We start from the raw sequence: 16,675 nt of genomic DNA, 5'->3' as shown, positions 1-16,675 counted from the left end.
GACATGAAGCATCACCAATGTTAGCGTCACTGAACTTGGCTTTTTTTTTTTTTTTTTTATCTACCACCCTACCACCAGCCCTACCACCAGAGTCTCCGGAACCCTCTGCCAACCTACTTGTTCTGAGAATTTCACGGTTTCCCTTCCACCGAGGAAGTGGGAGTCTGGTATCACTTAAGGGGACATGGGGATAGGCATTGAAGGTATTTATTAATAAATAATTATTTGTCCATTATTGCGGAACGAAACTGGGTTTGTGTGTGTCATGGTTCAGCTGCAACAAGTGTGTTGCAGTCTCTCTCTCTCTCTCTCTCTCTCTCTCTCTCTCTCTCTCTCTCTCTCTCTCTCTCTCTCTCTCTGGGCTCTTTGGTCAAGTTGTTTCAGCGTAGCCTCACTAACGAGTCCCGAGTTCGATCCTGAGTAAGAACGGAAGTGATTTATGCCAGTTTCCTGAAAGCTCTGTCGTACCTCTGTTGACCTAAGCAGTGAATTATATACCTGGTTTTGAGATAACTGTTGTGGGTCTGGAGTGGTAGCGGAGAGATTGTTGAAAAATAACAGACGTGAGTGATGACTACTTCCAAAATACCCTCTCTCTCTCTCTCTCTCTCTCTCTCTCTCTCTCTCTCTCTCTCTCTCTCTCTCTCTCTCTTAGCAGAACTGAATTGGGATGGCCTGTATGAAGTAATTCTCCCTCCAGCGGGATAAAACTCTTGATCAGATCTTCTCTGACAAACCTCATTTCCTAAGGAAATGCCTCTCGCGGTAATATTTACCCCTTTGGAAACCCCGAAACCAAACGCAAGACCTCCTCTAGACCTCCCCTTTCGTCGACGACCTCTGAGGTTGCGACGCTAGATTCGGTAAACAAATCAGTTAGTTAATCCCCACTTCCTGCAGCGCCTTGAACTTGCAGTGGGAACTACTTCTTCTTCCTCCTCCTTCCTTACTTCCTTCCTCCTCCTCCTCCTCCTCCTCCTCCCGCCTCCCTCCTCCTCCTCCTCCCTCCTCCTCCTCCTCCTCCTCCTCCTCCTCCTCCTAATAACGATGACAAGCCTTTAGAGCTTATTAAAGCCCAGCAGCCAAGTTGTCTGTCTTCCAATTAGTTCGTCCTGCGAACTGTTATCTGTTATTAACACTGATCATTAATGGCAGAGGAACAGCTAACGATTGTTTCAAACTAATCATCTGGAGGCAGGTGATTGTCCAATGCTTGGTGGCGGTTTGGACGTAGTTTATGGAAGCGTCTGGAGAGAGAGAGAGAGAGAGAGAGAGAGAGAGAGAGAGAGAGAGAGAGAGAGATGAATTCTATTCATAAGGAAGATAAAGAGAGAGAGAAAAGGCAGCTAAGCTACAGAGAGAGAGAGAGAGAGAGAGAGAGAGAGAGAGAGAGAGAGAAGAGAGAGAGAGAGAGAGAGGGGAATTTTATTTATAAGGAAGATAAAGAGAGAGGAATGGCAGCTAAGCTACGACAGAGAGAGAGAGAGAGAGGAGAGAGAGAGAGAGAGAGAGAGAGAGAGAGGAATTTTATTTATAAGGAAGATAAAGAGAGAGGAATGGCAGCTAAGCTACGAGAGAGAGAGAGAGAGAGAGAGAGAGAGAGAGAGAGAGAGAGAGAGAGAGAGAGAGAATTACGAATAAAACTATGATTAGCAGATTTCGTCGCAGCGAGATAGAAGTGCTTTCGGCGTAATTACGTTAATTGGACAACCATTATTGGGCCGCTTTAATTTCGTGGTGGCTAAGCTTATTTCCAATCATTGATTTTTCCAATTATTTTTATCGCTAGGTTTTAACCTTGAGATGAGACGGTGGGGAGGCGGAGAGGTAATACTAACAGTAGCATTGGTAATATTCGAGATAGAGAAATATATACATTATAATCCTTCTTTATAAAACGCGGTGTGTAGTATCCATTTAACTCCAGTTTTTGCAGGGCGTCGTCCAACCTGGGAACCAAACTATACTTTTCTGACCAATGCTAAGGGTATTTCTAGCCTAGAGAGCTCATCTCAGCTTGTTTTTTTTAATATCTCGAATGGAAGGTGACGGCTGACCCAAGATGAAGTAAAAGAAGTTGGACAGCGAGATAAGAATATATCAAATTTTGTTGAAGAAATTTGTTGAAGAAATTTGCAAGAGGCAATGCAGCGCTGGCAAAAGTATCGCTGCTAATGACCTATAACAAGGCACACTGTAGGCGGCGAGGTGTGAAGAGGAATGCCTAAATCCGAGATTGGAAGACACGATGAAGTATGTAGATAAAGATATGCACATTTTCCGGGAAAGCTTCACAAACTATGGATTATTTCCTATTACTAATGTAGCTGGATACAACCAAGGTTGTTTGGGAAGGGGTATTGGGGGAATGGGGTATGGGGGGGGGATATTCAGGAAGGGAGGGAGAGGGATGCTGAAGAAATGTGCTTGAGAACAACCAAACAGTGAAGAGAGAGAGAGAGAGAGAGAGAGAGAGAGAGAGGAGAGAGAGAGAGAGAGAGAGATGCTGAAAATGTGTGCTTGGAAACATCCTCCTAACGGTGCTGAAGAGAGAGAGAGAGAGAGAGAGAGAGAGAGAGAGAGAGAGAGAGAGAGAGAGAGGCACCAAGAACTGAAATTATATCTTCTGTTTGACCGTGAGCGCATTGCTGCCTAACCTTTATCGTGAAAGCGAATCAGCGAACCGCATTTACGCTTAGATGCCGAAAGGAATACAAAGCAGGAATCGTCCGTAAGGCGATGCTCTGGGAGGTCGTGAGAGACCTTTTTTTTATTTATTCTGGTTTGTTTGTTTGCGTTTGAGTTTAGGCTTTTATATGCAAGTGTTTTTTGTTTGTATTTTAGTCGTGTACAGGGATGGATAGAATATAGGTATGTGTATTGCTATAATTATGAATGGGAAATGAAACTTGACTGTTGTTATTAAACACACACAGACAGACACAAAGTTATACTCTCCGCACACGCACTTTTATTTAATATATATATATATATATGTGTGTGTGTTTACTATATATAGATATTATATATATTATATATATATATATATTATATATATATATATGTATATATATATATATATGAATGTGCGTGCGTGCAGAGTATTGGCAAAAGACATTTATATCTGTACGTTATGTATGCACACATTCATCTGGCTGGGAAAGAAACGCGGAAGAAATTAAATTCTTCATCGTACAGACTGAAGTAACGCATATTTATCAGTTTAAGTTTTACACAAGAAGTTTCTGTCAGTGTCTGCCTAATTCCTCGAAACGGCCCAGGCTTAAAGATTTCCCAACAGGGGCGGAATCTGTCTCTTCGCCGGGTTTCTGCTGAAGAGGAAGAGGATATTGATGCATTATATATATAAAAAAAAAAAAAAAAAAAAAAAAAAAAAAAATAAAAAAAAAAAAAAAAAAAAAAAAAAAGAGGCTGTTCATCTCAATGATATTTCCGATCTCTCTCTCTCTAAAAGAAAATAAAATAAAAGGCTGTTCATCTCAATGATACCTTGTGAATGGCATTCGAAACATCATCCTAAATGGTATTCGAAGGGTATAAATCACGTCCGTGATTTGTCTGATTGGTTGGAAGGCCTGAAATATGCACCAATCACGACGCAAGATTGCACGGTGCCTTCTTATATATCTGCATGTAACCCCCCCCCCCCCCCAACCCCCCCCCCCCCCCCCCCACCCCCCCATCACCACCTCCCCAGCTCTCGTTTGGTTAGCACTTTCTGCGGCCGAACGTTGATGCGCCATAAATCTTCAACTTGATTTGATTTGAAGCTGAGTGACGTCTGCGCCGGATTGAAAGCAATGTATATCTCTAGTCCTCAACTTCAGCGAGAGAGAGCGAAATCCAGATCCCATTTTTATGAAAAGCAAAATTTCTGTCCTCAATTCAGATGTATCGCAAATTATCATTATTATTAAATTATTAGTTAGTCGTAAGATATAACGTTTTCATTGTTATTTGTCGTAGGATACAACGTTTTGATAATGAATTACCGGGGTTGATTCCACTCGTATCATGTATCATCCCGAATATCATCGACTCTTCTTCAATCAGCGGAGTGAGGTACACTTTTCTTTGCCCCTTCCTCAACTCGTCCCATCCTTGACACCTTATTCGCAAAGCTCACGTTGTTCTCCTAAAGGTCTTTCCCGTAGGGAGGTTAGAGGTGCACTGTAAGCATTACTTAAGGTTCTTTGCAGCGTGCCTTCGGCCCCTAGCTGCAACCCCTTCCGACCTTTGCACTGTAGCTCCTTTCATATTCTCTTTATGCCATCTTACTTTCCACCCTCTCCCAACGGTTGATTCATAGTGCAACTGTGAGGTTTTCCTCTTGTTACACCTTTCAAACCTTCTTAGTGTCACTTTCCGTTTCATCGCTGACTGACTTGTTAGGTACCAGTGTTTGGTCTTTGGCCTAAATTCTACTATATTCAATTCAATCCCAAAAGTCTCGTCATCTTGTCACCTCATCTCATAGAACTCACGTCACCTTAATAATGCAACTCCTTATAACAACCCTAGTCACCTTACCCTAATCACTCACTCCTGCTCTATAGAACCTCGTAACCTCACAGGAACCTGTGTTACTCTCTTTCTCACATCTCTCTCGTAACCTTCCTGCAGCTCTCGTCCCATTTTTACTTGCAAAGTCCTTGTCACCTTCGATGCGACCACTGGTCGGTTCAAAGTTCTCTTCTCTCGTCGTAAATATATTCGCGTCTCGTCTCTGCTTGGTTTCATGGCTGCCTCAGAGGAGAGAGAGAGAGAGAGAGAGAGAGAGAGAGAGAGAGAGAGAGAGAGAGAGAGAGAGAGAGAGAGAGGTTGGGCTGTGAAGTAGTCTCTCTTATACGATCATCGTAATTTCCATTTTGATATGGAAGTAGGTGAAAAAAAAATCTTTAATAATTTTATTTGTTCATTCATCTCCTATACCTATTCGTTTATTTTATCAATCTGCATATCTGTTATTATTTCCCATTTCCGGTTTCCTTCATAGTCCTCAGATAATTTCTACTTTCCATGTAATTTAGGAAACGGAATAAAAGCCTGTGTTGGAAACGTAATAACCTCTATGAAGACTGTCATGGGAGCCCATGTAATACTTGTGAATATAATGCCTTTTTTTCAAGCTGTTTCTTACGCTATAAAAGTATTTTCCTTCTTAATGTACATTATCAGACTTTAATTGGTATTTATCATAGTACATATTAATTTGTTATGAACCGATTGATAAAACATTTCACAATTACTGAAACATACAGATATTGGTCCAATTTTCAAGTAACATGAAATTATATCCTGCGGAACACCTAACCACCCTTCGAAGAGCCAAGCCTTTCTCTTGATGGGGGAAAAGAAGAGACGGAAGCTGTTCCCCCCCCCCCGCCCCCCCCACCCCCCAAAGCACTCTACACTTCCTCCCTATCTCGGTTTCGCCTCGGCATCTCAATTCCAGCGGTCTCCTCACATGTCCCCCCCCCCCCCCAACTCTCACCTTCACCCCTCGGTGACTTCGGAAGTCAGAGATCTTTCTCAGTGAGAGGTGAGGAGCCCCTGGTCAGCCAGGCAGAAAGAAGCAGGTGAAGAAGACCTTGCGAGAGACCGATAGCTCCCTTGAAAAAAGACAGATAAGATGTTGACACTAAGGGCTTTTGTCCTCGGTTGCTTGTTTACGTCTGCATTCTTACTGCGCACGCACGCACGCATGCACTATACACACACATTATATATCTATATATATATATATATATATATATATATATATATATATATATATATATATATATAGAGAGAGAGAGAGAGAGAGAGAGAGAGAGAGAGAGAGAGAGAGAGAGAGAGAACTTCTGTGGAGTTTAATAAAATCTTGGAATCACAATCAGGAATCGTACCTCGCGGAAGGCAACGCATGTGTGCATATTGTCTGCAAATGCCGGAACTGGCCGAAATAAGATATTTACCTGGAATACATCTCCATTTCCTCTTTCATTAAATGTTGAACATTTAGTCTCAGAACTCATCCAAAGTTTCCTGATTCGAACGAAAGACAGAGAAAGTGAAAAGTGGAAAAAGAAAACTTTCGTTCAGTGAATTTCATTAAACACCAACGGTCAAACGGATTGCATTGCTGTGGTGTTATAAGTAAGGAAGGCAGAGAGAGAGAGAGAGAGAGAGAGAGAGAGAGAGAGAGAGAGAGAGAGAGGTCATTCTAACAGCATTTGAAGTTACGCGTTGGAAAAACGACGCGGCAAGGGAGAACTTGAGAGAGAGAGAGAGAGAGAGAGAGAGAGAGAGCATTAAGAAAATGCCCCTCATAGTATATTGCCGATGACGCAGAATGAGGGGAATGGGAAAACGAACGAAAATGTTATAGCGAGGGAATATATATTTCTGACAGAAATTCGATCACCTCAGTCAAACAGGGTTTTCCATAATCCAATCTTTGCCCTCGAGTGTCGCTTGTGGGCGAGAGTCTGCATGTTCGTGAGTGCGTGCGTGCGTGAGTATGCACTCGAAAACGGGGAACGGGAAAAGAGACGAGGAACACAGTGGAAATGTAAATGGAAACAGGTTGGAAACGGGTTGAGGGTTGTGGCGGAAAATGGATGAAAAAGAAATATACTAGGTACTTGAAGAGTGCAATCAAATGGAGTGAGTTATAAGAACGTAGGAAAATGAGGGATTGGAAACTACCGAGAAAACACAGCGTAAGAGAAGTATAAGAGGGAGGGGGCGGAGGGGAAGAGGCTTTGAGAGAGAGAGAGAGAGAGAGAGAGAGAGAGAGAGAGAGAGAGAGAGAGAGAAAATTGGACAAGGAAGACAGAGACCAAATCTAGCCTATGTTTCTCAGGACACGTCCCGATGTCGTCGGAGGAGGAAGCAGGTATAAACATGGGATTGCTTGTTTACTTAAACAAAAATCTCTCGCACTTGTGAATTTTCCGTGCTCATGTGTCGCCTTTTCCCCTTCTTTCTTCTTCCCCTGCTCTCTCCCCTCTGCCCCTATAAGCTTCTTCTATTCTCTCTCGGACTCACGCCCCCCGCGTCCCCCCGTTAGCACCCCACTTCTCCGTTTCCATTTCTTGGTGTCGTTGCTTTGCGTCTGTTATCACATTTTTTTTTATTTAAGAAAAGTCCCTTTTTCTTTTTCCCAGTAGATGGGAAGGCACCGGAGTCAAGGCCTTCAAGATGATAAGGTTAACTTTTTTACAGGTTGTGCAAAGGGACCTTGCTCGATATTGCTCGGAATGGACTTCGTTTATTTTTCTGCAACATTCTGCATCCCTGGTTTTTCGGATAAAGGGAGAAAATTACAGCTCAGTATAATACAAGCAAAATTATTATTAATTCAGAAGATGCACCCTATTCATATGGAACAAGCACCATTGGCTTCAAATTCAGGCTTCCAAAGAATATGGTGTTCATGCGAAAGATAAATATAGATTCGAAAAGTAATGGGAAATACCGAAAGAGGAGACGAACACAGGCAGCCAGAGCTCTTCAACAGAGGCAGGCAATTAGAGTTGAAATTTTGAAACAGATCCTTATAAAATAGTCAAACATATCTCGTGAAGGAAAATTGGATTCGGGGGGTCCTTCGTAGGGCGTCGTTTTGCAACGGGAAGAATATGCGTAAGAGCAAAATTTGTTTTCATCTGAGTGTGTATATCAAGTGAGAGCCAGTGGGAAGACAGTTGTCATTGGATGATGGTTAACCGTAATTCCCCAATGTTGTGAATTTTAATTTCCAGTGGTGAACGCAAGTGGTGTTGATCATGCCCGTAAGCTTTCCCTTGGTGGTCATTTTGGAGAGATTTCAGGGAGAGAACGATACAAAACTGAGAATGATTGCGTAAAGTACAAAAAGTTCTCGTATGAAAGGCGAGAAAGTTTAGGCACTTTCTACACCTCTCCCCCCGCTGAAAGTTTGCTACTTTTTGTTTCAGCCAGCGTTGAGTGCCTACGCTAAAAGGCCCCTATGATGTCACCTCATGCGCACATCAATCTCTGGCCTCTCATTGGCTGCATCCGCTGTGTGACACTTTCAAAGGTAAAATAAAAAGAATGATTGAAACGGTTACAGTCGCTTCTAGATTACGCCCAGCGGTGTACTCATAGGTGGTTATAGGTAGCCATCACCATCAACTTTCAATATTAATCTTGAAGAACATGCTTAGGCTCTCTCTCTCTCTCTCTCTCTCTCTATGATGTACCTGTTTGTGGACTCATGAGATTAAAACTTCGCGTAGATATGTATATGTACTCTCTCTCTCTCTCTCTCTCACCGGTTGGCAAGCAATTCCTCCTGCGTCGGTTGTGCTTTTCTCTCATCCTCAGAGGAGACAACGGTTCTCCTTCTGCGCCTTCCTTTTCTCCTCTCCTTTTCTCGCAGATCAAGGTGCGAAGGTGAGATGGTAATTGGCTTCAGGGTCCTATTCACGGTGGGTTGTGCATCGACGGACAGAGAAAGGACGGGGAGGAGAAGAATAAACAATGCTAGACTGATGGTTGGAATAGGAGAGTAGTAAAAGAACCTTGGCATAAAGAACGACGGGGAGAGAGGGATTTTGCCTTCAGTGGAACTTGGCTGATTGTACACACCTTGAATGTCCTTCCACGTTTTCGTTTTGATTATCTCTCTCTCTCTCTCTCCTCTCTCTCTCTCTCTCTCTCTCTCTCTCTCTCTCTCAATTACAAGGCAGGCTTCTTAGAAATCTTGTCAATTTTCCGTTAAAGCGTGTGATGTCACACTATTTCATCTTCAAATATTCTCTCTCTCTCTCTCTCTCTCTCTCTCTCTCTCTGGCAGGAACTCTACCCTTTTTATCAGGGGAACTGTTCCATTTCTTTTTCCAAACAACACCAGAGGAGGGGTTTTTAATTCCCTTCCTGAAGCCCGTTCCTTCTCTCTCTTTCCTTTTTCCCCTTACGCACTTTAGAGGAGAATGATGGTGGAAGATTTTTATTAATCTATTTATTCAATGACGTAGTTATCTTCAAATAGCTCTTTCCAGTAAAGCGTAAATTAAAGCTGCAGAATCTGAACTCTTCAACCTATTTTGTGCCCTCGTCCCTGGCTTCGTTGTATGGTATGAATGTACGTGTACGTGTGCGTGTGTATGTGAGCTAATGTACACACGCGCCCATGTTGGAGATGAAAGTTATACACAGATGCCAAGTATGTATACGTGTGTTGGTCGTGCGTATCGATTTCCCCATACATGCTTGTTTGAGAGGTTGCTTAATGGAATTTAATTCTGTGTACAAACGAGAGCGCTTGTATATATATATCTGACTTTAAATTAATGGAATTTAATTCTGTGTACAAACGAGAGCGCATATATATATATGTATATATATATATCTATATATATATATATATATATATATATATATATACATCATATATACATATATATATATATACATATATATATGTGATATATATATATATATATAATATATATAATATATATATATATCGACTGTAAACTTGTAGTAAATATATACGCATCAACCTGCTTTACGGATTTTGTCTTCATTTTTAACTTGGTATTTGATATTTCTTTTCTTTAAGAATTCTGTTCTGTGAACTTGAGTTGTCTGCCAATGGATTTTTTTACTCTAGTTGCACATGATGATTTTTCATTGTGAATATTTCTGTGACTTCATACAGAAAAGGTGCATCGTAACATTTGTTATTATTATTATTATTAATATTATTATTGAGAGGCATACTCGTAGTAGCGTGAGTCTTGAAATGGAGAAACAAATCCACAGCTATAAATGGGTACAAATATACGGATACATAACTGTAGGTTTATTGTTATTATGATTATTATTATTATTACTATTATTACTGCGCAGTAGATGTTTGCGAAAGAAGACAAGTCACACCACATTTTCTCCAAGACTTGTGCGAAGGAATCTCTTTGCCGCAAGCCTTCGTTTCTTTTATTCCTCCTCTTACTTAGTCTTTTTATTGCGCTCTGCACATGAGAGAGAGATAGAGAAAAAAACTGTAATTGCTGGTGTCGGGGAATAATGTACCTGCTTTGATGCTGCGCCTGGCGCCTGTCACCTTTCTGTTCGGCGCTACCGGTGAAATTCCTCGCGAAAATGCTGGCGATTTTCTTCTTCTTCTTCTTCTTTATACCATTGAAATTTTCGTCTGTCAACGCAAATTTTATCTGTATCTATCTATCTATCTATCTATCTATCTATCTATCTATCTTTACTTAGTTTATTTATGGTTGTTTTGTGTTATTTCATAGTTTGTGTTGTCTTTCATGGCTTTTATGTCTTTCCCTCTGACCTTGCATCAAATATGTTTCTGAGATATGAAATACAGATGAACTGAACTGAAGTGAACTGGACTATCTATATATCTTCTATACATACACACACACACACACACACATATATATAGCTTATATTCGGTATATATATATATATATCTATATATGTATTAATATATATATATAATGTATGTAAGGATGTATGTATGCATATGCGCCCACACACACACGCATCTCTCTCTCTCTCTCTCTCTCTCTCTCTCTCTCTCTCTCTCTCTCTCTCTCTCTCTCTCTCTCAGTTGAACCACACATTTCCATTGAAATTGTTTGAAATAAACCTCCACGAATTACACTAGGTACCGGATTCACGTATCTAGTCGTCAGTTATTTAATGCTGATGTTGTATTAAGAAGTAACTTAGCTTCGTACATGCTCTCATAATAACTTCAGTTAACTTTAATTTTATACTTTAAGTTCTTGTTAATTATTTTTGATGCCGTCAGTTTCCATGACCTTCCGATTTAGGCTACTGAAAGTCGACTCAGAATTGTCGCCAACTTTTGCTTCGTAATAACTTATCAGTTTACACCCGATTCGCCCTTTTATTATGTCTCCATTAGAGTCCTAAAGATTCCCTGATGTTACATTCAGTACTTTATTGCCCTGTATGGATCAGCCAGATGTTACGTCACTTGTTGATTTGCTGGTTTTTAAAAATCCGGTGACGCAACAGCGTCGTCGTCGCTAAAAGTTTCATATCTTTTCGAGGGCTCTGCCGGTGAAATCTCAGGTCATTGACCCCGACATCTGGTCTTTGTGGGGAAAAAACCCCCAAGGCTGTTCGTTAGTCCTCAAAGGTCTGGAACTTCTCTGCCTTTTTTTTCTTTTTTTTCTTTTAACCAGCCCCTAAAGAGCACATCTATAGTAGAAATCTTTCTTGAATGTATACAGTTTTCAAGGCATCGTCGCTGCCAAGAGCAGTGTTTTTTTTTAAGGACCAAACTTTAATATTTTCGTTCAAACAATTTTTTTTACATGTCATGATTTTTTCATCGATGTATTCGCGTTGATAGATATGAACGATTTCTCCCTTTCATCGTTTTCGACCGGAGGACTGGGCAGCCAAAGTTCGTCTTTTCGGCGGCGGCGTGGAGCCATTGCCTGCATCATATACGGCGTCATTCATCTCCCGCGAGAGAGATTAATTCCTCTTAATTAATTGGATCAAGGACAAACGCCTGAGACTCGAGCGGAGTCATCCGGAGTGCCAAATATAAACCGGCCCTTTAAGAGCGAGAGCGCCCTGCTCCTGGGTTTTCTTTCCGTATCCGGTCGCAGTTTCGTTGTGAGGTTCGTCTGTTCGGTTACCAACTTCCTTCTCCTCCTCCTCCTTCATGTTGCAAACACATCCACTCCTTTTTTTGTTGGACGAAACAGAGAGGCACATCCTTCGAGTTGTTGCTGCCCATCCTTCAGGTGTGAGGACCCACTACGAGAAGTCGATCAATATCACAGGAGGACGCGTCGACGGCCAACCGAGGACGTAGCGTATTGATCCTATTAATGGTGGGTTCCTGTTTTCCCGTTTGCCTTTTCTCCTTCCTCTTCTTTTTCCCTCCCTCAGCCCCCTCCTTTTTTTTTCTCTTTTAAATCATCTTCTTTCCTCTACGGTTTGCTAGTTCCTGCGTCGAGTTTTGCTTGGTGGTCGATTGCAAAGAAGAGGATCGTGGGTATCTGTTCGTTGACTTTACATTTTTTTTTTTTAAATTTGGGCATCTAGGATCGTATCTGTAATTAACGCATTCTGTTTTGCATAAAGACAGTCACAATTACCCATAAGACTTTAGGGGTACTATGCCGCCCCTCAGCCCCGTTTCGAAGGGGTGGGCGCTAAGTTGCCTTTCTTACGTCATTTTCCCCTCTTCGGTTACGCAGTTAGAGTGAGGGGAGTGACGGCGAGTCCAACGAGAGATTTTGAAATGTATGCACGTCTGCGTGTGCAAGCGTATGCATGCGCGCTCGCACGCGCCCTGGACCACCTTGACAGTTGTCGATAATGCAACCATCTCCAAGCGTGTATATTCTCAGAAACGTCAGTCTTTTGTTTATGGCAAATTGGAAACATTGTTGCGAGGAAAGGGAAATGAGTTTATATTGAACGATTTAATTAACCTATTTTTAGGGAGACTCATCCCTTGTGCTTGGGTATCCGCTTCCCGGACTTTGCCACTAAATTTCGTGCGGCTGTTGGCGTTGTTGGTCGCGGGACGTTATGGTAATGAACGGTACATTTTGGAATTGAAAGTGTCCTCCTTTCCCTTCTCCAGCGTCTTGGCTCTTTTACTTCTTCACACACACACACACACACACACACACACACACACACACACGCAGACACACACACACACACACACACCACATATGTGTATGTATGTATGTGTGTGTATTTTTCACCCCTTTGCAGGGTATAGCCTTATTGCTTCTCAGCAACCAAGTCATTAAGCAGTTAGGATGCTATGACGACCGATGCATTTTTTCCTTCACTCCTACAGATATTGGCACCCTGCAGGTGGATGGATATAGGCAGGCGGTAAATAAGCTCATAAATATCTGTGGTACAAGACCCCAGTCATATTTGCTGAAAAACAGTAAGTATATATACGTCATGATACTACATATATACATACATAGAATTACTCTGACCTTGAAGATCTCGACGAAACATGAATATGTGTTACTCCTCCCGAAGATCTTTGTGAAACGAGGACACTTGTCAGAGAGTATGCACATTATGCCTCCCTGCAATGCCATGAATTCCTCCGGCTTATCCCAAAGACCCAATTCCGCGTACAAGTAACAACTCGGCTCGTCCTAATATATGTCGCCATTCGCACCTCCCTAATGGGCGCTTGAAATTCCGCGTCGAGAGAAATCCCCTCGCCCGCCTCCTCCTGCCTCCTCCTCCTCCTCCTCCTCCTCCTCCTCCTCCTCCTCCTCCTCCTCCTCCTCCTCCCGGAGTGAGCGCGGTAAGAAATCCCTCCTTGAATAGTCCTAATGAAGTATCAGAGCGTCTCATTAGCTGCTAATTGATGAGAATCATAGAGGGAATAGAACCCAAACACCACGTACGTCTGAGTCTCTTTTAGGTCTAAATCCTCCCCCAGCTAGGTTTAGCAAAACTGAGCCGAATAACAACATTCTCGCCTCTTTTGCGCCCATCGTTTGCAGTTGAACCCCTCGATAAAATCCTGCCTTTAAATGCCAGCCTCCCCTCTCCGCCCCCCCCCCCTTTTTTTTGTTTTTTTTAGTGTAGCATCAAATGAAAGGAGGTCAGAGAAAGGAAGACGGTCCACATTTCGTGTTTGTTTCTTTATTGGGTGTAATATCCTGCCAAGCTAACTACTTAAGAGTGGAAGGCCGCCTAAACGTTTGCATAGAGGCGTAGGCCGCACACCCCCATCTCTCTCTCTCTCTCTCTCTCTCTCTCTCTCTCTCTCTCTCTCTCTCTCTCGCCCCCCCCCCCCCCCCCCCCCCCACACACACACACCCTGAGTCGCCCCTAAGCGCAGAGTCACCTCCTTGGCACTGGGCTGAACCCGAATAAGAAATCCGCACCTTTAAATATGCCTAATGAAGTATCATGGTGCCTCATTAGCGAATAATTAAGAATAATTAATGAGTCGTCCGTGATAAATCAACTCAGTTGATGTTGGGACAAGACAACTAATTAGGCGACGGGCTTGTACACAGAATAACAAATCGACGAGATCTTTATATATTTTCTTTTTGAGGCCCGGGGGGGTGGCTGCTGTTGCTGCTACCCACTGCTGCTGCTGGCATGAGGAATGCCAAGGTTTTCGGGGGGTTGATTGGTTCCCATTCGGAGATGGCCCTTCTTCGTTGGCTTTTCTTCCTTAAGACTTCGGAGGAACGGCCGAGGAGAGTGCAAGGCAGACAGGGAGGGGGAGGGGGATTTCATCTTTGGGTGAAGCTAGAGAGAGAGAGAGAGAGAGAGACCTTACCTTACAGACCTTACATCTTGTTCGGGTTGCCCCAGGTCCCTCAGTGTGAGGCACCTCTAATGTCTACCAGAGAGTTGCTAGTACATCTTCCGGTATATTTTGCATCTTCCAATCTTGGATGGTCTGGGATGCAGTTTAGATATTTGTCGAGCTTATTCTTAAACACATCTACGCTCACTCCTGATATATTCCTCAGATGAGCTGGCAACGCATTGAATAGACGCTGCATTATCGATGCTGGTGCGTAGTGGATTAATGTCCTGTGTGCTTTCCTTATTTTTCCTGGTATAGTTTTGGGCACTATTAATCTACCTCTGCTTGCTCTTTCTGATATTTTTAGTTCCATGATATTTTCTGCTATTCCTTCTATCTGTTTCCATGCCTGAATTATCATGTAGCGTTCTCTTCTCCTTTCTAGACTATATAATTTTAAGAATTGTAGTCTTTCCCAGTAGTCAAGGTCTTTAACTTCTTCTATTCTAGCTGTAAAGGAGGACCTTTGTACACTCTCTAAATTTGTGCAATAATCCTTTTGATAGTGTGGGTACCATATCATATTGCAATATTCAAGTGGACTACGAACATATGTTTTATAAAGCATAATCATGTGTTCAGCTTTCTTGTTTTTGAAGTGCCGTAACAACATTTCCCATTTTTGCTTTACATTTTGCCAAAAGAATTGCTATTTGATCATTGCATAACATGTTCCTATTCATCATCACACCAAGGTCTTTAACTGCTTCCTTATTTGTGATTGTCTCATTATTAGGTCCCTTATATGCATATAGCTTTCTTTCTCTGTCTCCATAATTTATTGATTCAAATTTATCAGAGTTAAATACCATCCTATTTACCTCTGCCCAATCATATACTTTGTTAAGGTCTCTTTGTAGAGCGTTCCTATCTTCATCACAAGTAATTTCTCTACTTATTCTTGTGTCATCTGCGAAACTACTCACTACCGAATCCTTAACATTATTGTCTATGTCTTCAATCATAATAACAAACAGTATTGCAGCTAACACCGTACCTTGCGGCACACCGGATATTACCTTGGCTTCATCCGATTTCTCGTCGTTTGCAATAACTATCTGTTTTCTGTTGTGTAAAAATTCTTTTAACCATCTTCCTACTTTATCCACGATATTGTGTTTTCTAATTTTCTTCGCTAATATATTATAGTCTACTTTATCAAAAGCTTTTGCAAAGTCTAAATAAACCACATCTGTTTCATTTCCGCTTTTCATATTTTTGAATATGTTCTCACGGTGGACTAACAGTTGGGTTTGTGTACTTTTTCCGGGTACGAAACCATGTTGTCCTTTATTAAACAAATTATTTTTTATTAAAGTTTCATAATATTTTTCTTCATTACCCTTTCATACACTTTCATAATATGTGATTTGAGGACTCACAAGGCCTATAATTACTTGCCTCTAGTCTTGATCCACTTTTGAAAGTAGGGGTAATATATGCTAATTTGTGCTCATCATAAATCTTGCCTGTATCTACACTTTGTCTTAATAATATTGCAAGTGGCTTTGCGATAGAATGAACTACTTTCTTTAACAAAATAGCAGGAATTCCATCAGGCCCTGCAGCAGCTCCATTTTTAATTTCATAATAGCCTGCACAATATCAGCTTCATTAATATCTATGTCAGCTAAATATTCACTATTTTCATCCCTTACTTCTATATCATTATCTTCATTATCTATTCTAGGGGTGAATTCTCTCTTATATCGTTCTGCCAGTATGTTGCAAATTTCCTTTTTTTCATTCGTTAATCTCCCTTCAATTCTTAGAGGGCCTATTTCTATTCTTCTTTTATTCATCTTCTTCGCATATGAGTATAATAGTTTGGGATTTTGCTTGATATTTAATAGGGTTTTTTCTTCCAAGTCCCGTTTTTCATTTTCTTTTGATTGTATAATCTTTTGTTCTGCATTTTCTATCTTACTTTTTAGTTCTATAACTTTCCATGCATTTTTTTTTTTGCTAGACCTTTTTTCCACTTTCTGATTTTCTGGAACAAGATCCTTCTGTCTCTTGGTATGCATGACTGATGTTTACTTTTCTTCTTCGGTATATATTTATCCACTATTTTCTCTAATATTTTATATAATATCTCCGTATTTACCTTTATGTCATCACTTACGAAAATATTATCCCAATCTTTGTTTAATTCTTCATTTATTTCTGACCATTTTATATTTTACTGTAGAAGTTGTATTTTCCATATCCTTCCCACTTTTTCATTTCTTGCTTATCTCTGTTTTCACTTGCTTTGGAATGGACTGTTAATTCTATGACATTATGGTCTGAAATACTCGCATT

At 41.3% G+C, this 16,675-nt stretch overlaps 1 protein-coding gene across 1 annotated transcript in view; it reads right to left on the bottom strand.

Annotated features, from left to right (window-relative positions):
* Positions 1–876: 876 nt before the first annotated feature.
* Positions 877–16,675, bottom strand: part of LOC135198310 (glutamic acid-rich protein-like) — a 54,089-nt gene continuing 38,290 nt past the window's right edge. Inside the window, exon 2 of the mRNA XM_064225881.1 lies at positions 877–1,038. Within this exon, the coding sequence (XP_064081951.1) occupies positions 877–1,038 (162 nt within the window). The remainder of the gene's footprint in view (positions 1,039–16,675) is intronic.

Source organism: Macrobrachium nipponense, chromosome 22, assembly GCF_015104395.2.
Source record: "Macrobrachium nipponense isolate FS-2020 chromosome 22, ASM1510439v2, whole genome shotgun sequence".
Classification (NCBI taxonomy): Eukaryota; Metazoa; Arthropoda; class Malacostraca; order Decapoda; family Palaemonidae; genus Macrobrachium; species Macrobrachium nipponense.
The sequence above is the reverse complement of the archived record's forward strand: the minus strand, read 5'-3'. Positions and strand labels throughout refer to the sequence as shown.